The sequence below is a fragment of the Acomys minous genome (assembly GCF_964271855.1).
Source record: "Acomys minous genome assembly, chromosome: 1".
NCBI lineage: Eukaryota > Metazoa > Chordata > Mammalia > Rodentia > Muridae > Acomys > Acomys minous.
The window spans coordinates 121,348,919-121,369,331 of NC_140483.1; the positions used below are offsets into that span (position 1 = coordinate 121,348,919).

A 20,413-nucleotide genomic window follows, 5' to 3' on the forward strand; every position below is an offset into this window, starting at 1 on the left:
GGAACAAAAGTTATCTTTCCTTATCCTTGTTTTCAGACTTAAAATATCTGTGTTCGAAAGTGATGGAGCTAGGTGTCTTTGGAGAGAGAGAGTTCTGCCTTTTCTGGCCAGCTTCTAATTGCCCACAAATCCCTGTATACTGTCAAAGCAGGTTTTTTAAAACTTCTGTTGAGGCAGAGGAGCTTTTAAGGATCTCATGGAAACTTCTCATTCTCAGACACATCTACACATCCACAGACAAATGTACTGCTATTTCCGGGGCACTACCCAGAGTCCTAGGAAGTAATTGGCTCATGAAGTAATTTTGTAGTTGTTTTCTGAGGAACACAGTTTACATAGGTGTGGAAAGGAAAAGAAAAGAGCACTGGTTCATATTTAGTTTTCATTTTTTTCTCTTTCCCATGGGTGTTGATACCCTGGGAGAACTTGAGTTAAGCAGGCTCCAGTATATAGCCCTCGTCTGTCAAGTTCCCAAGTGAGCTAGCAGCTTCACACATAATGAGGGTCTGATGTTGCTTAGCGCTACATGAAGAGGTACAGTGAGGTAAGTGTCATAAATCATGCTGTCTGTGGCGAAGTGGCAGATTCACACACTGGCTGCCCATGCTTTCAGTATTTGATCATTTGCCTCGCCGAGGTACCAGGCAAAGTACTAGGGACGCACAGATGAACCAGAGCCGGTGTCTGTCCCTAAGGGAGCGCTCCTTTTGTCAGGAAGGATGGACACACAAGTCAACAACTTGTAGGGACACATACAAGGGAGCCCACGAAGAGGGAGAGAGCTTGCAAGGCTCCCTGAGAGGTCAGTTTACCCCCAAAGTTCAGGTGTGCTAAGTTGTGAAGGAAAACCTACGGGAGAGTGGGGCTTCCATGTGCAAAACCATCAGACCTGAAGGAATTTGAAAATGTGGAGTATGGAGTATAGAGTACGTGAGGCATGGCTCAGTGCTTAAGAGGTCTTGCCGAGCTTCCAGAGGGACCCCCATTTGGTTCCTAGAACCCACGGTAGGTGGCTCATAACTGCCGGCAACTAGTTCCAGCGGATGTAACATCCTACTCTGGTCCCTACAGGCATACACCCAATGAGCAGGGCTCTGCTGCACGCATCTGTGATCCCAGCACTGGGGAGTCAGAGACAGCAAGAACCTGCTCAAAGCTCATGCCCAGACACCCCAGACCATTTGTCAAGTTCCAGGCCAGTGAGAGACCCCAAATCAAAAAGAAAAAGGTGAATAGCAGCTGAGGAATGGCACGTGAGGTGGTGTGCACACACACACACACACACACACACACACACACACACACACACACACAGAGACACAGACACACAGGCACACAGACACAGACACAGACACACACACACACAGACACACACACACAGAGACACAAACAGACACACACACAGAGACACAGAGTCATAGAGACACAGACACACACACACACAGAGACACATATACAGAGACACAGGCACAGACAGACAGACAGACAGACAGACAGACAGACACACACACACACACACACACACACACACACACACACACGTACAAAGAGGAGCATAGGAAATGTAGCACGGTCCCAAACAAGGCTTTTGCAGAGCATAGGGTCAGTAAGTTCAGAGATGTGTACCAACACGTTTCTACCTGCAAGTGTTCTGGGGATCAGCTCCAGCTTTCTTCAGTATCTGTTTATAATCACATTGAAAATTATATTCGGCACCGTAGCCAATGTGCTGAGCACATGTTCTGGGGGTGATTATGTGGGCAAATCAGTGAGGTTCACAGAGGGAAGTGGAAGGTTTTATCCAAAGGGGTGGCCAAAATCGTTTAAAGAGAGCACAGTTAAGGAAAGCTAACAAGAGGTGAAAGCCTTGCTAGGATGGGGCAGTGGGACGCTCAGGAGAGCATCTCTATCTCAGGGCCAGACTGGCTTACACCTCCCTTGGTGACCTGCTTGTGAGTAAGTGGAGAGCAGAACAGCCTCCATTCGCATGAACTGTGACACTGTGGCGCCAACTGTCACATCACTTGTCAATGTTTCTGTGCCGAATCCTGATGCCAATGCATGATTTGCAGTGAGAATCCTGTGGTGTGACTTTGGTTTTCAGATTTCACGACCCTCTGTCCTGTGCAAGTCAACGTTATTGATATCAATGACCAGATCCCCATCTTTGAAAGATCAGACGTGAGTAGATGCCACTATTTATTTTATCTTTATTTTGATCCTATTACCAAACCATTAATTTAAATAAAAACACAAACAAAGCCCCAGGCATCCTGGTCAATCTTCATCATGAGTCCTCAGGGACACTAATGTGGACTGATAGTATCTGGTGATGTCTATTTATAAACTGCCTGCAGCTCATTTATTCTAAAGGCTGCTTAAAAGCTACAACCACAACCCTTTTCAGATTGAAAATTGAACGGCTGCCTGTGGCTCGTTGTAGATTTTGCATGCAATAGGCAGCTGACGGAGCTGCTAGATCTATGCGAAGCTTTTGGGATAAAAAATTAGCATCAGAAATACTGGCAACTTTAACTCATTGGGGGAAAAACCTTCTCTGAATTAAGCCAAAGAAGGACGTACTCCCTACATTTGCAAGAATTAGAACTGGGCATAGACTAAGAAGTGTCAATACAGAAAGGACATCAGGGCAAATGGCTGAAGCCATAGCATGGTGTTGTCATTGCTCCCTTGAACTGGATGTCTCAATTTATTTAGCTCAAGGGAGAGAGAAGGGAGAGAGAACATAGATTATTATGTTAGAAGTCAGTTTTGAGGCAGCCCAGGGCCTTCTGATGAGGTTCATAAATCAGAACAGGACAAGGCTGTAACGAAGAAGGGGATTCATTTATGGCAGAGCTCAGAACCGTTAGGAAGTGTGATGGGACGTATCTTGTCTAACAGCCACTGAGGTTAAGCAAGCATGAAATAAAGAACTCATTTTTCTCAGCTTCTATCCTCTAGGGCATTTTTTCCCTCTCCTAGCATTGTGAGTTGCCTGCATTTCACCAGACAGTGGCCAAGTAGATTGAGCAGAAGGCTTCTGCAAGGAGGAGTTTAAGAGCTTGGTGGTGCCCACCTGGCAGTCTAGAGAGAAAGTGGGCTTGCTTATTCCATTGCTGGCATCTTCTCTTGGTCCCTGGCTGTTACCATTTTTGAGATCACGATGTGGGGAAGAGTGGATCTTGGGGCTTCGGGGGAGTCAGAATGCTTTATGGGATTATGAGGAACACATGCTTTGGGGGTTTGGATTTGATCATATCAGCTGAATCAGGCTAGGTGGAGTTGACCAGGCTAGCCCTTGGCTCCTCTGTCAAGTGTCACTGGTAATTTGCTACCCTTTAGGGTATTTTGATGCCCACCTTTCATAGTGTACCAGCCACTCAGAGCATTTAATTCACCATTCTCTAAATGACCACAGCTGAGAGTAGAACGCATCCTCCTGTTAGACAAGGAATCAAGCCCGTGTTTAAACAAATGAGATAACTGTGTCATTCAGCTAACAAATAGCAAGTTTAGGATTTGTAGCCAACTCTGACTTCAGTGTTTTGAGATCCTAACATCTATTCCTAGGCTGATTCAAGAATTCTAAGTATCTGTCACAAGATAGGCATTTCAAATATTATAGCTAGTGTATCATCATTATTCAAATAATTACAGTTATTAAGCATGCTGGATGTGGGAGGGGGAATCTATTTTAGAATCCTTCTAGAATGTCAACAATGTTATGTCCCTTGGTATGGTATGGTTCATGAGAACAAATGGTGTTAAAACCACCTGTAACATGTTAGTCAAGAGGAAAACCATGTTGAGGGTTCAAGCCAGCTGTGACCTCTGCCCTGACCCCAGAGATGTTGGTGAGTAAACTCAGTGACAGTGGACATCTGGTTTCCTTTCCTGCTTCTTCCTCAGTATGGAGACAAGACTCTTCCTGAAGACACAGCCATTGGATCCACCATCTTAATCATCCAAGCTACAGATGCCGATGAGGCGTTCACGGGGAGCTCTAGGATCCTGTACAAGGTTGTACAGGGAGATGCTGAGGGAAGACTGGAAATTGACACAGATCCTCAGACCAATGCAGGATATGTCAAGATCAAAAAGGTAGATCGCCCACTTAATAATTATTAATAATTGTGATTATGTCAGGACCAGTAGGCAAAGGTGACATAGTCACCGTGACTTCTCAGTTACGGCAGTGGATTCCTGGCACATTCTGTCATTTTTGCCCCCCTCCACCAAAGAAAGTCAAGGTAACTTGTTAGAATCTGTTATTAACCAACCAAGTATCTAATACTGTCAGTTTAGATTCATAAAATACAATTTGAACAATTTTTAAATATAAGCATGTCTCATGAGATACATATTAAAAATTCTTTATCTGAAATTAAGCAACTCTATATATTTTCCTTCCTAGGGCTAGAGACAGCATGTGGGTTTCCCTTTAGGTGGAAAACTCTTACACGAGGCAAAAGCTCCTGTTGAATAGGACTGAAGATTATGGAGTTCCTTTCAGGGTTTCATAGACAAGTTTGTTTTTAAACTCCTGATCTACCCTCACTTTTGCAAGTGGAATCCTAAGCTGGGAGTAACACTCTGGGGATCCTAGCCAGTGAGGTCTGGCCACCCGCCCCTTGTAAAAAACAAGCAGTGGTAATGGGAAGAGGGAAGAGGGAAAAGGAAAGGATTTTAGCCAACAGATGTAGTGGGAAGACAAATGAGATTAGGGGTTCAGCCCATCTTTGGGGCACGGACATGACTTAGGTTTGCACAGAGGAAGGGGCAGGAGTAAGAGGCATGCATAATTAAGTGGTCCTAATCACCTGATGGAGCTACCTGCTACCCATGTGATGATAGCTCCTGCTTGGGGCTGGTCTGTGTGCAATGTCTCTTGTTCCTAGGTGCCAAGCTAGCTGTGACTGTACAGTCAGGACAAGGACTGACATTTTCAGATCTGGACCAGGATACTGTAAAAATCCAACAGGAAGATGTTTCTGTTACTCTTGTAATTGTACCTTGAATAGGGATGAGATTTTTAGACTCATTAAAAAAAGTTTTTCAGTGTGTGTGTGTGTGTGTGTGTGTGTGTGTGTGTGTGTGTGTGTGTGTATGCACACATAATTCCTGCGAACACTGAGGTCAGCCAGTATGGGTACTGGAAACCAAGGTCTCCACAAAAGTCTAACGGCTAAGCCACCACTCTAGCTCTAGGGGTGAGATTGTGGCTAGATTCTCCTTATGTAACTAATGTGGCTATGCTCAGAGAAAGCAAGAAGATGATACAAAGTCTTAAGACAAAGGAGATGGGTGCAGAATGGAGGAGGGTCACAGGCTTTTATCCTGCTTTCAGTTAGCTTGTGAGTCTGAGGGAGGGGCCTGTATGTCTCACCAAAAGGAGATTTTAAGAACTGCAGCTCTATTCTTTATGGTGTCACTAAGGCCCACGGGCTCTTGCCTTTCCCCTTTCTATAATGACTAGAGAGTTTGGAGATAGTATTAACTCACAGTTTTCACTTCTTTCTCTAGGGCCCATCCAACTTTCCCTCAGCTCGTTCCTGTCTCTCACCATGTACCCAAGTCTCAATTCTTTCTTCCATATCTGCTTAATTTGTGTCAGAACTCATAAGGGGTTTACCAGATGACTCACTTGGAACTAACCCATAGTATCATCCAATAGCTGTTGAGTTAGAGTACTTTGCCCGGGGAGAGCGTGAAGCCTTCCAGGGAGAGGTGCAACAGAGAAGCCACTGAAATGTCACTTGTTGGTTGGGGCTGCAAAAGAAAAGTGGAGGAAAGCTTCGAACTAGAATAACAGAAAGCTGAAAGTAAAGGCTAAAAGCTAAGGCCAACTAGAGTAGTTGTACAGAAAATAAAAAAGAGCAAAGGAAAAAAATAATGCCAGCCCGGAACCAAGCCAGAGGATCGTTGGTGAAATGTTGTCCATAGTCTCGTGTGTTTGGACACTTGGTCCCGAGCTGATGGTGCTGCCTTGCAAGATTGAGGGTCTGCCAGGAGGTGAAGTTTTGCCTGAGAAACTAGGGCCAGAGCTAAGAGGTTTTATGGACCAGCCTTACCTCCTATCCATTTATTTGCTCTCTGACTGCAGACACAATGGGGCCGGCCACACTTTCCTTGCTGTGATGGGCTGTGTGTCTCTTATTCTGTGAGGCAAAACACACTCTGTTTACTGCCCCAGGAAACAACTGCCATGTGTCACTTTTCACTGTGGCATCTTATCGTGTACCAGCTAACCTGACCACGTGTGGTGATTGGATCCTTTAGGGAGGTGATGGTAGGGGAGAGCTACAGTTGTCTTTCCACATAAGCCTTACATGAGGTGCTATTACAGCGGAGCCAGGCCACTCACCACACTCTTGTCATCCTTACTTTTTATGTGCTGTGTTTCCTGAGTCTAGAATATCACTTGACACATGGCAGATGAATGGATTAAGTGTTGCTTGACTGAATGAATAATTGAAACGTGCCTCATGTACAATTACTGATAGTCACATAAGCTATCACGGGACCTAGATGTCAGGAAGCCCCAGCTCTCTGTTCCCCAGGTGCCATGACAACAGAACTTGAGTGACAAAATTTGGCAGGCTGACCACCGGAAGGTAATCTCAGAACACAGCTGGAGTCCTGGATCTCTGAAGGACACAAGCTGTACCAGAAGCTTATCCTCCTGTTGGCAACGATCAAGAGAGAGACTGTGTTTTTTTTAGCCAAACTAGGTCCTTAAACACCCTCTTCTCCTATATACCACTAAGCTTATCTCTTGCAAGAGCATTTTACTAAAGGACAGACAATGCTGATGGATCGTGTAGCCGGAGGCTTCAGTGCCTTCCTGTGGAGCTTGGGCCTCAGATTAGTGTCTTGAAGTGCTAAGCAACAAACAACCCTCAGGGATGGATTTTTGTTTAGGATGCCCCGGCTTTTTAGCCCATTGGATATAGAAAAAGATGTGACAAATATACACACATACATATACATATACATATACATACATACATACATACATACATTCATGCATACATACATACATATATATTTGAGTGTGGATTTGGCATAAGTATATGGTAGATGTGTCTCTGTGTGTGTGCATCCAGGAGGCCAGAGAAGATTGTTGAGTGTCCTGAGGGATCAAGTCTTTTATCTACCTGACTTACTATGGGTACTGTGTGTCAGGAAGGAGATGAGAAGTGAGAGGAATATGCCACAGTCCTTCCTCTCACAGAGCGGATGGCCAGTGATGAAAGAAAGTAATAACAAGACAACTAAAGCCCCGGCACGGGAGCTGTGCCGTTGCGGAGAAGGGGCAGCTCATCTGTTTAGGTGATAGGATGGGATGGGGGAAGCGGATAAGAAGGAGAGTGTTGATCAAGCTCCCGGGGGAGAAGAATTCCTTCAGATGTCAGCGGTGCAGGCAGAGCCAATGCCACGTGTGTCTGTCTTGGACTTCACTGTGTACTGATGAGAAGGCGATGAGGCCCAGATGTCTTGAGTCCTTCAGAACTATACACCCGCATAAAGTCACCACGACCAAGACAGCTCTTATAAAAGAAAGCACTTAATTGGGGCTGGCTTACAGTTTCAGAGCTTTAGTCCATTATCATCATGGCGGGAAACGTAACAGTGACTAGACAGGCATGGTTCTGGAGGAGGAGCCTGACCGCCCGAGTTTGATCCTTGAGATCCACAGAATAAAAGGAGAGAACGGATCCTTGTCCTCTAATTTTGGTGCATGTACTATGGCATGTATGCACCAGCATGCACATATACACACATACAAATAAATAATGGAATCTTAAAAGTCCTCAATCCTATGCAATATTTTAATTGTAGTTTCTAGTCTTCAGAGTCTATCCTTGAGATGGGGGGCCTAGGGTGGGGCTCTCACTCCTTCTTGGCCTTTTTATTTTTATAGAACAACCAACTTCTGCTTCGAGGGGCCATGTGGTCCCATAGGGATGATTGGTCATCGGATGGATAAATCTCTCTGTGCTGGAACATGTGGTTAAGCCTATCTTGAGATCTTACAGAATTGGGAATGGACTGGACTATTGTGAATCAACTCTTTCTTTCCTTCTTTTGGCTTTTCGAGACAGGTTTTTCCCTTTGTAACAGTCCTAGCTGTCCTGGACTCACCCTATAGACCAGGCTGGCCTCAGACTCACAGGGGTCCACCTGCCTCTGCCTCCTGAATGCTGGCCGTCCAACAGCGTGCTATTCTTCTTCCTGGTCCTGGCCAGGTGTAACAGGAACACGTCTTCCTCCTAGCACGGCCTCTGCTCACCTCTTCTAGAATCTCTTATTTCGGGCCTTGGGTTCTGAAATCACTGGGAAGTCATCCCCCGTGCCATGTGGACATCTTTGTAGTAGGAATATTTGCTTAGCTGTCATTGCCTGAGCAGAGTTTGCTGAGTGGATGCGTAGGGTGCTCCGGGGTTAAATGACTCCGGGAGCACCATGCCAGAGTCTTTCTTACAGGACAACCCAGGCACATAAGAACACTCCACCCTCTGCTAGCACCTGAAGTAAAGCTGCCCTTTGGTTTTTCTTGAGAAGCAGGTTTTGGTTAAGACTGTATAAGTTTTTAAAGAAACAAATCCTTTAAGGGAGCTATTCACCCCAAGATTAATTTCCCTGTTTCTTCTCCCCCCACAGCCTCTTGACTTTGAAACCGAACCAGTTATGAACATTGTGTTCAAAGCAGAAAACCCTGAGCCATTGGTGGTCGGCGTAGAGTACAATGCTAGCTCTTTTGCCTCCTTCAACCTGACGGTGACGGATGTGAACGAAGCACCTGTATTTCCCCAAACAATATTCCAAGCAGAAGTCAGCGAGGATACTGCTACAGGCACTAAAGTGGGCAACGTGAGCGCCAGGGATCCTGAAGGCCTGGCTGTGAGGTACCGGATGGTAGGGCTGGGGAGGCCTACTTGCATGCTGCAACCACAGCCAGAGGGCTAAGGAGGGCTGGCAAGGTGGAGAAGCCAATTGTACTGGCTTTTGGGCTTAGCCCAATGGAGCAGACATCAGAGGCAGGGTCTCTGGCCTTGGTTCCGTGTTTTAGACACGTGGTATCAAGTGCCATTCTGTCCCCTTGCTGAAGGCCTCAGTTGAGACTGGTAGATTGGGTGAGCCATGGCCGGGCCCTGGTTCTGAACTGTTGAGGTTCTAGAGAAAGGTCTGGGGGAAAGTGGGCTGGGGTTGTAGAGATACAAACGGCCAAAGGTAGAGAAGCCACCTTACAGGCCAAAGGGCTACTGGGCTCCTCCTCACTCCAGAGAGCTAGCCTGGGGCAGCAAGACTCAATCCCAGAGGGGTTATCATCAGGCAAGATGCTAAACAACGTGTGAATATTTCTGTCTTAGCCATTTTCATGCTTTTTTTTGGTACAACAGTCTCCCCATCTATTTGCTGCAATAATGTACAATGATTAATATACTTCCTACCTGCACATATACACATTTATAGAATAGCTACCCGAGCTTACAGATCACATGGTTAGTAAGCATTTGTTTGTCTTGTACAATATAGTCCAGAATGTATATGACAAACAAATACCTCAGTAGACTTAGCTGGTGCATGCGGTTCTAGTCTTTAAGTGTCTCTGCATATTTGAGTGAAGCCTTACCTCCTGTCCAGCTATCCTATAGACTCGTAGGTTCAGGTATATGGTCTTTACTGACTTTCTTGCATTGAATTTGTTATTAGTTTTCTTACTGTAACAGAAAGTGTAAAGCAAGGGGCACTTTATAAAGAAAATTGGTTTATTTAGCTCCCAACTCTGGATGTTTATGGGCATAGCACCAGACACTGGTGAAGGTCGCGTGGGGTTGCTGTTAGCACAACAGCAGCACAAGCAAGGGGAAAAGATCACATTGCGGACGGGAGGCTGGAGCCACCGAGCTCTCACAACCCTTGCCAGGGCATGGCCCTAATTTACCCACAGACAGCCTGCTTGGCCCTACTTCTCAATGGCGCTGTGCTCAGCAAAATCACCGTGTGACAATGAGGCTTCTAATGTGGGTACATCTTTGGGGAGGGGAGCAAGCCTCAAATCATGTCCGCATCCTACTGAGGAGTAGTTAGCCCCTAGTGAGGGTTAGACGGCATTGTTCAGTGTGGAAACAACACTATACATCCAAGTCACAAGTCACAATGGCAGCCAAGGTGTCTAAGTCCCACAACCCACTGTTGTCTAACAGATGCCTCTGTGTTCCTTAAGAGAACGCTACAGAAATTGCTGGTTGTAATGAAAAGATTAACTAAATATGATTACTAGCCATAGGTGTGTGCATGTTAGTATAGAGAAAACAAAAGCATTTAAGGAAATTCCTCTGATGCCTCAAAAACTGGCATAGAACATAAAACCAGAGTTGCAATCAGCCAATGGGGTGTGCAAGGGAGACTGAGAAGGGGTCTTCTATAAAGTACGCTTCTGGAAGGCGAATGAGCAAGGAGCAAGCACGCCAGCCCGGGTGCACATGACACAGTCAAGAGCTAAGTTTACTGATTCCAAAGCTGTAGAAGGAGACGTTTCCCCCTCCAGCTGGGTAAACGTAGAGAGTCCGTCGGCATGCAGTAGAGCCCGAGCCAACCCAGCTTCCTGCAGTAGAGAGGCCATTGCTGACACAGGCCCAGAAGCCAAGTGTTGCTCACGGCTTCCAATGTGCACCAAGGCATAGGCATCTCTGGTTTGAACCTGTCCTTTCCCACCGTCCCCTAGCTAAGTCACCTGGTGCACTGCAGTCAGGGGAGCCTTTAAAACTAAGGATGTTAATTGTCCAGCTCCTCTTCAGAGCCTGCCCTGGGGTTCTCACTTCTGTCAGGGTGAGCTCCCAAGTACCAAGGAGCTGTCTCATTTATCACCACACACAAACATGAATACAGTGCCTGGCATATACAGCATGTCAAAAATATACTGGGGGAAATTAATTTGACTAAATATAAGTTTAATTATTCCTATCCCTGGACATGCAGAGTAACAGCATTTAAAGAATTATAGACAATGTTTTGAAGCCACGCATGCACGCGATTCTTTAACTCCTATTAAATTTTGATTGAGGTGACATTTCCAGGAGTGAGACTTAGTGGATTCAGCCATCGGTGTCTGCACAGTCATAACGTGAGGCTGTACGAAAGGCAAAGCCTAGTGGTTTTCTTCAGTCAGGATGTATTTCTCTCGAGTTAGTCTTTTCTACACCTACCGATGAGTTTGATTGAAGACAGTTCCAGCCACATCACCTTTCCATGCAACGCAGCCCAGGCTTCCACGCTCACGCTCTCCGGGTCTCTGTGACCTTCGGTGACCTCACCTTTCCATCTGCTGCTGCCCACGCACATCCGTGCACTGTGCACACATCAGAATGGTCTTGGCCTCTCTGCTCTGGCTTGTGTATCTCTGAGGCACCCTTCTTGCCTGTGCCAATCTCCCTCAGAAAGGCTTTTCTCAGTCCAAACAACTTCGCTGTGCTTGCAAGCATGCAACATTCTATTTACCCACCCTTTCCTGGGTTGTCCGTGCATCCACAGGCCACGTTCTTCAGCTCTTGCCTTGGTCCCTTCTGCTAAGGTTGACATTTCTTCAGTGAGGGTTCACCAGGCTGCCAGCGGCCCACGTTTCCAACGCTAGGTCTTCGGGTTTCCTTGGGGCGGGGGGTTGTACTGAAAGATGACAGAAGACACTCCACTTTAAAATCTTGATTGCTAGGAAGGTATAATTTTTCTTCCAGAGTGTATCATTCTGATACACATAGATAAAATAATTGCAGAACCATGCTGGAAAGCAGCGCTTCTCGGCCTGCCTAGTGCTCCGACCCTTGGATATAGCTCCCCATGACATGTGACTCTCAGCCATAGCTTTACCTTCATTGCTACTTCATGACTGCCATTTTGCTATTGTTGTGATTCATAATGTAAATGTCTGTGTTTTCAGATGATCTCAGGTGACCCTTGGGAAAGGGTCATGTGACCCCCCCCAAAGGGGTCTGGACCCACAGGTTGAGAACCACTGCTGTAAAGTCAGCTCCTCTTTCGAGATGCCTACTCTGTGATTCTGTTCCAGGGTACACCCAAATGCTGCTGCTGCACCATGGTACAGGAGCACAGGCTATCTTGTGTTTTCATGCAAAGTAACACAGGCTTTCTTCCGTTCTCCCCTTCATGAAGTTATTCACTGAGAGACAACAAGAGAGGTTGGCTTAAAATCGACTCGGTCACTGGTGAGATCTTTAGCACGGCTCCGCTGGACAGGGAAACGGAAAGTGTGTATCGGGTACAAGTGGTGGCCACTGAAATAGGTGAGCAAACCAAAACCAAACCAGTTTATCGGTGGGGGTGGGGGAGCGGTGGGCGGGAATAAATAAAAATAAGTGGGATGGCATGAAAATTGATGAGGTTAAAAATCACTGCTGAGTATGACCATAAAGCCAGGATGAAGCAGGTACAAAAGTGTATGCCTGTGTGCGTGTGATTGTGTGTGTGCGCATGTACTTGTGTGTGTATGTGTGTGTACACCCATGCATGTGTCTGTGTGTGTGTATGTGCAAGTGCACATGAGTGTGCATATGTGTGTGCCTGTGTGTTCCGTCTTTTGTGGTTGCATTAGAGAACACCTGTGCTAATCTGGGTTTTAACTAGGCAGCGGTTGCCTGAGGCTGTCAGGGTATCAGGGGTGCTGCCAGCTCTGGCTTCCTGAGGGGTAGAGCCTCTTCTGGGTAAGTCCCAGAGTCCCTCTCGAGCCTCTCTCACCACCTCCTCAAAGGAGATTGAGGGTGTCTACTAGACCAGAAAGCAGTGGCCCACAGAGCCTTAAATTATAGCCTGTCAGTGCTCTTGCAGTTTTGGAGTAGAGTTTTGTGCGAGGCTGTCTACTAGAAAACTCGTGCACTAGCGACCTGGCAGTCCATCCTTGGGGATTCTGATCCATCACGCGTCAGGGGACCTGGGGACCTGCTGGCTAGATAAGGCAAGATGGACTTTTGAAAGGGACATCGCTTGCACAGAAATGCCACGATACTTGAAACATCCCTGCATAACTACTGCACCCTATTTAATTCAGTTGTGATACAAATTGCCCACTGGCTCTGAATATGGAGTTCCAGGAAACTGTCAGATTAAAATAAAGATTAACAGGAGAAGTACACTACCTAGAGATAAGGCTGGTGATTAAAGCCTTGAGTGTCTTTAAGTGGAATTTTCCATCTTGCAGTAGGAATTCTGTTGATCTTGTACTGACCATGGCCTCCAATTAGCTAGCAATGTATCCACGAGGCTTGTAAAAGAGATGAGAACGGAACAAATTACTAATCACATAAATGCAGTTTTAGACCAAAATTAATAAACTATTAAAATACAAAGCCCCCAAATTAGAGGCAGACATGGGGCACAGAGAAAGGAATCATAAACATGTATGGGAAAAAAAATGGAGAAAACCAAGTTCAATGACAGCAAGCTACAGAGCTACAGGCTATGGTTGGAAGGCAGGAACGGGTGGACGAGGTCTGAGACAGGGACAGCTCGGCCTCTGCCGCCTGCTGTACATTCCACTACCAGGTTGTGTATGGTTAACTGGTGATTAAAAGCTCCCAGTGGGTCTTGGGAGGTTTCTGTCTAAGCCTTCATGCTGTGCCCTCTCCTTGATCCCACAAGGATCAGCATTTTACTCCATACGAGTTTCCTAAGTGGTTCTCACATTTTAGAAGTCTCATGGATTGCGACCACGAGCCAAAACCCTGTTCCATTTTCAGTTATTGGCACCGAAATAATAATATAAACAGACCAAACAACTTCAAGGCCATCAACGGACTCATCTTTGGTTTAAGAACAGTCAGGGACATAGAAGTTGCTGTGAATAAAAGCAAGAAAGCAAGGCTTCCTGGAACCAAAGCAGGAAACGGTTTACGGGAATAGAAAGAGTCCAACCATCAAAGAGCGAAGTCAGGCGAGGACAGTCAGGGTCGACTGTGCCACACTGGGAGCTTCCTGTGTGCTTCTGTTACCGTACTTTGTGCACAAAGAAACCAAGGCATTGAGAAATTGATTTGCCCAAGAGCACACAACATCAATTGGCTATAGAGCAGCCGACATGGTTTTCATAACTACAGAGTGACATGACATTTGTGCAGTCGCTTGCTGTTTTCTGTTTACATGTGAGTTCTTCACAAAGCTCCGTGCTCCTCAGCTGAGGACATGAGGCTTAGAAAGCTAGGTTAGGGTGCTGAAGGCAGTGGTAAGTGATCCGGGGTGCGACTGGTAGGCCTCCTGAACTAGTGACCTCTCTACTGTGCCCTCGCTGAGAGAACTTAGTCAGGTCATGCCACTTCTGAGGGTCACTCTTCTCATATGTAAATTTCAGAATTGTTTTGAAGGCACACACACACACACCCACACACACACACACACACACACACACACACACACAGGTTTTGTTATATTTTTATTGCATTTATTTAGGTGTGTGTGTGTTCTCTCTCTCTCTGTGTTTGTGTGTATCTGTGTATGTGTTTCTCCCTCTTTCTCTCTGTCTGTCTGTCTGTCTGTCTCTGTCTCTGTCTCTCTCTCTCTGTCTCTGTCTCTCTCTCTCTCTCTCTCTCTCTGTCTCTCTCTCTCTGTCTCTCTCTCTCTCTGTCTCTCTCTCTCTCTGTCTCTCTCTCTCTCTCTCTCTCTCTCTCTCTCTCTCTCTCTCTCTCTCTCTCTCTCACTCTCTCTGTGTGTGTGTGTGTATACATCAGAAAACAACTTACAGGAGTTAGTTCTCCTTCCTCCATGTGGCTTCCCGGGATTGAACGCATGTCTCCAGGTTTGGCAGCAAGTGTCTTTATCCACTGAGTCATCTTGTTGGCTCATTTAAACACTTTAACCAGTACCAGAATTAGATCTGCTTTTCTAAAATGCTTCTTTCTACTACTTTAATAGATCCAGCTACTTAAATATTATTTTTTTTAAGGAAGGAGAAACATGCCTCCTTATGAAGGATGATGATAATGCTTGCCTTGTATCTCAACCCTTCAATTTCTTAGGTGGGTCTTTGAGTTCCACGGCATATTTCCACCTGACCCTTACAGACGTGAATGACAACCCCCCTCGCCTGGCTAAGGAGTACACGGGCCTATTCTTCTGCCATCCCCTCAGTACCCCTGGGAGTCTCATCTTTGAGGCTACTGATGACGACCAGCAATCGCGCAGGAGGCCCCAGTTTACATTCACCCTTGGCAGAGAAAGCTTACAAAATGACTGGGAAGTTTCCAGAATCAATGGTGAGTTATCACATGTACAAGGAGAAAAATCAATGATGGATGAAGGAATTGTGGGTTTTTTTCTTGTTATTTTTTCCCTTGGTGGGCTTTATAACTCGACACAGAGTTTTCTTCATGCTCTAGAAGCACACAGGAGGAGTCTTCAAAGCCCCAGGCTTTGCAGAAAGAGAAGTTTTGAGACACTACACAACATCCCGCTTGAGACACTACACAGCATCCCGCTTGAGACATAGAAAGATGAATAGCTTGAACATCACTTGTAAATTTCCAGTGAAACCAAGAAATAGATGCTATAATATTTTTATTAAAATGCAATTAACATACAGTAGGTTACATTTTACCAATGTGTACAACTTTATAAGAATTCACACACACACACACACACACACACACACACACACACACACGCGCGCGCATGCACACATGCACACATGCACATACCAGATCGGCACGATCAAGTGAGCATTTTTGCCACTCTCAGGTTATTTCTTACCTCATTCTTTCCTGCCCCTGGCAACGTCACTAAGGCCACCATGTATTCTCAGCCAACTGCTCATCTTTCTGTTGCTACAAATGTGTCGTTACTTTGATAACATTATGTATGTTCAGCCTCTTCCACTTGGCACGATCATTTGGGTGTGAGTTCTTGTGTGTACCAGAGCTCCATTTTTTTCCCCATTGCGTAGCAGTATTCCAGTGTCTCCCGTTCTCCTGCTCACTGTCAGCCGCTGAGTACATGTGTGGACAGTGCTTGGTAGGAGCATGCTCTCTCACACTTCTTAGCTGAACATCAAGGAGTTGAGTGACTGCGTCACATGGTAGGTTAACGCTTAGCTCATTAAGAAAAGGCCAAACGATTCCCCAATTTGCTCTTAGCATTTTACATTCCCTCCAGTGCATGAGAACCTCAGCTGCTCAGCACTCGCCCCAACGCATTTGCGATGCTCAGTTATTTTTAGCTATATTCTAGTGGGTGTACGTCAGTCTCCTATTATATTCCCATTGGCATTTCCCTAGTGACTAACGCTTTAAGCCTCTCCTCTTTTCATGTGGCGATTTGCCATCCACACATCAGAGAAGCATCTGGTCAAATATTGCTCTCAGCTTGGGCTCTTCAGCTTCTATTGTTGAATTGTTAGGTGTGTTTGTGCGCACATGCGTATCATGTGTTTTTATCAGGAAACTGCATTTTTATAGCAATGACTTTTCTTTTCTAAAGGTTTATTTTTTATTATGCATATGTGCCTTGTGAATGTGCACCACATGCAGGCAAGTGACTGCAGGGTCGGAAGAGGACTCTGGATCCATTGGAGCTGCGGTTACAATGGCTGTGAGCCAAGATGGTGTGCTGGGAACTGACTCTGGTCCTCAGCAAGAGCAGCTAGCACCCTTAACTGCTGGCTCACCTCTCCAGCTCCTATTGCCATATCTTTAAACAGCCAAGTGAAAAAATGTAATTTCAGAGTTATTAATTTCTTATGTAATCTGTGATTTTCAAGTGTATTTGCTCATTTCTGAAGGAAAATGGAGGAGAAGTGCATCTGAGGGAGATGAGGCAGGGGCTGGGAGGAGCCGGGGGAGGGGACACTGTGGTAGGGATGTATTGAAGACAAAAAAATTTTGAGAAAATTAAAAGAAAAGAAAAGAAAAGAAAATTTGCCTAACACAAAGTCACTAAAACAATATCCATTTCGTGTTAATGTTTAAATAGGGTAAGCGGCCACAGTCAAGGTGCTTTACTTCAATATGGCTGCCTAATTGTCCTAACACCATTTATTCAAAACATCACTTCAACATGGATTATCTTTAAAATTTCATAAACTTTCGAGAGGAAAAAATCTATCTTATAACACTATATTGTTTTAATTACTATAGCTGAATAAATAATAAGCCTGGTGGTATAATTTTTCCCATTTTTTTTCAAAGTTGACTCATCTGTTCTGGTGATTTGCATTTCAGTATAAATGTCAGTGGGCCACTTGTCTATTTCTATCAAAAGAAATCTGTTGAGGTTGGGACCAGATTCTACTGAGTCTATATGGGCACCTGGGGTTGGGTAGGAGGTGGGTGTCTCTACTTACTGGGGTCTTCTTTAATTTTTTTTCAGTAACATATCTTACTTTTCAGTGTTCAGTTCTTACATAAATGATTTGCTTTTTTAAATAATGGTTTAAGACTTATATTTCTATATGTCTCTAGAATGTAGAAATATAATTGCTGACTTTTTGGACAATGCTCTTGTATGACAACTCATTGACATTGTTACTAATTTCCATATAATTTGGAATCCATCAGTTTTCTACAGAGGTTAATTGTGTTGTCTATAGCTGACAGTTTAATCTCTTCCCTTCCAATCTTGCCTTATTACTGGCTGAAACTTTGAGTAGGGGAGTAGAAGTAGTGAGAACCCAAGTGCTTGCCTTGTTCTCCTAGCGTAGAAGGCGACTTGTCCGTCTTCCACTGGTAAGTATGTTCTGTAGGTGCCCTGTATTTGAAACTTCGGCTTTCTATTCAGAACTTGCTGAGAATTGTTTCCCTTTGTATCGTTAAGTTGGAGGTTTTATCAGCAATTGGTGGTTTACATTACCTTTTATCTTAGACAACTGCATTGCTGACATAAAGTCTGTTTGATAATAGAGTATTGCATGTAATTTTCAACTCAATTTGTTAAGATTAAGACTTTTTGTGTTTATATCAATAAATCTATATAATAAATCTATATACATTAATCTATATGTATAATAAATCTATATAAAGTTTTCCTTACAATGCTTTTAAAATCTTTTTTTTTTTATATCAGCAACAGCTAATCCAATAGAATAAGTTGGGAGATGTTCTCCCTGCTCATGTATCTGGAAGCATTTGTGTGAAATTGGGACCATTTCTTTTTCTTTCTTTTTTTGTTGTTGTTTTTATAGATTTTAATCTTTCTTTTTTCTTTTTAAACATTTTTTATTTTTTACATATACATTTATATTATTACACATATATAATAAACTACCTATAGCAAGAAGAATCATGACACAATCAGGAATTATATAAATCCTATACTCTTATTGTATTTGACAGCCTTGAAGAGAACATCTTTCCTATCTTGGTGTGTCTAAAATTCTGAATGTAAATCAATCTCCATCACATCTTGTCATTATCAACATAAAACATCTATCTAGATCTAAAAACATCTTAACCCCTAAACAATTACGCTTCATTGTAAAACTAAGCTACCTGGTCTTCAACCCCATCAGAGACTTGAGAAGGAATAAACTTGATTACCTGAGTCTGCCAGGAGTGCAGGTTAGTAGTTTTCCAAATGAGAAGATGACAGAGACAGTTTTCTACCTGAATAGTTACCCAAAACTCTCAACAATGTTGGAGAACCTTCTTTAGCATCCTGGCGCAATGTGTCTGTCAGACATATATGTGAGGTAGGAACTATTGATATTGAGGACTTGCTTACCCCATCTTGGCAGAGTTTGGCCTTCGACTCTGCCCGCATCCAAGCTTGCCTTTTTTAAGGCAGAATTCTGTCTGTGATAGAAATGAGAACATTTGTCCCAGTGGCTTGTTTGCCATGTTTGAAGCCATTTCCATAAGAAGGTTCTTTGATGTTCATCATCCTCTTTGAGGTAGGCTGGGTATTGCCAGGATTTAACCTGTCTCATTGTCAGTGAATCTTTAAAATAAAAAAAAATTAAATGCCATATTCTGTATGTCTCTGAGGTTTTTGAAGACCTTATCTAACTATCCTACCTTATCTTTCTATAGAATCATATCTATCTGCCACACCTAAGATGTATATTCTTGTAATAAAAGTAGAGGGACCATTTCTTCCTTAAAGTCCAGGAGAGAATTTATTTGATACATTTGGGATCAGAAAGATTTTTTGGTGGAAAATATAACTGTATATTTTATTTCTTTGTTATACAAGTCTATTCGATCACACGTTTCTTTTTGGGTAAGGTTGCTAGTCTGTAGTTTTCAAGTATTTTTTTCTAGTTCATTTTGTCTGTCTAATCCATTGCTATACAGTTACTCACAACATTTACTCTTGATACACATAGGTGTATACTGATGTCAGCTCATTCTGATGGTGGCAAGTTATTTCTTTTCTTTTTTTTTTCCTAATCAATCAGGGGACAAGTTTATTTATTTTGTTCACAGACTCAAAGAAGCATATTTTAGCTATCAGAGTTTCTCTGTGCTTTGGTATGTCCTTGCCTGGATCGTTACTTTCTTATTCCTATGCTGTGCTTTATTTGCACTTATTTTACGCTTACTAAAGTGGAGCTGGTGGCAGTTAATTTGGGATATCTTTTCTTTGTTGAGGTGGGCATGTAGTGCCACAGACTTCTCTTGGGTTACTATACCTGCATTCACATCTTCTCTAATTTATAATACCACAGAATTATCTTTTGTGTCCTATGGGTTGCTTATAACTCTGTCTACTAATATTTTGGAGATGTACATTTTTTTTCTGTTTTCTTTGTGTGTATCATTTTGGGTAGTTTCAATTTTGGCGTGTTTAAGCTCACTGATTTTTCTGTCATATCCTATTTTCATTTATTCCATCAAATGTATTTTTCATATCAAACATTTTAGTTGTCACTGATGCAAGTTAATTTGTGTCTTTTTCATAGTATTCATTTCTATACATAATATTCTTAAGCTTCTAGCTTATTGAATATATAACTATTTTCTTGTCCTTATCTACTCTCATGCATGTATTTGGTGAGTTTTTCTTATTATTCCATTTTCTAGCATGCTGACAAAAAAAAATTTTTTTTTGAGACAGGGTCTCTCTGTGTAGCCTTGGCTGTCCTGGACTCACTTTGTAGACCAGGCTGGCCTCGAACTCACAGTGATGCACTTGCCTTTGCCTCCCAAGTGCTGGGATTAAAGGTGTGCGCCACCACACCCAGGACAAACTTTTATTAAATATACGGCACTTAAAAAATTCCTGCTAATATTGACTTTTATTTTCAACTGTAGTTAAATTTGGTTAACAACTTGAAAAGTCTGTCCTGGCCCAATCTGAGCTAAAAATTCTTCTGTGAGCTCAATCTGATCTCTGCACAGCCCCCCCCCCTCCATCCATCCCTCCCTCCCCCTCCCTTCCCTTCTCCTCCACATCCACTACTCCTTTCTTT

General features: G+C 43.9%; 1 protein-coding gene and 1 long non-coding RNA gene across 8 annotated transcripts in view; one reads left to right on the top strand and one right to left on the bottom strand.

The window, feature by feature from the left end:
* The window catches only part of CDH17 (cadherin 17), a 61,729-nt gene that overhangs the window by 37,706 nt on the left and 3,610 nt on the right, over nucleotides 1-20,413 (top strand). For all 5 annotated transcript variants that reach the window (XM_084776897.1, XM_084776894.1, XM_084776895.1 and 2 more), the window contains exons 11-15: nucleotides 2,105-2,181; nucleotides 3,913-4,104; nucleotides 8,668-8,912; nucleotides 12,178-12,308; nucleotides 15,030-15,266. In XM_084776897.1, the coding sequence (XP_084633023.1) occupies nucleotides 2,105-2,181; nucleotides 3,913-4,104; nucleotides 8,668-8,912; nucleotides 12,178-12,308; nucleotides 15,030-15,266 (882 nt within the window). The remainder of the gene's footprint in view (nucleotides 1-2,104; nucleotides 2,182-3,912; nucleotides 4,105-8,667; nucleotides 8,913-12,177; nucleotides 12,309-15,029; nucleotides 15,267-20,413) is intronic.
* The window catches only part of LOC311594848, a 32,404-nt gene continuing 22,794 nt past the window's right edge, over nucleotides 10,804-20,413 (bottom strand). For 2 of the 3 annotated variants that reach the window (XR_014778233.1, XR_014778234.1), the window contains exons 2-3: nucleotides 13,158-13,282; nucleotides 10,804-11,673 (exon numbers count right to left, since the gene is read on the bottom strand). This is a non-coding gene — a long non-coding RNA (uncharacterized lncRNA). Of the gene's footprint in view, nucleotides 11,674-13,157; nucleotides 13,283-15,759; nucleotides 16,002-20,413 lie in introns of those variants that run through there. The other variant, XR_014778235.1, reaches the window with a different exon arrangement.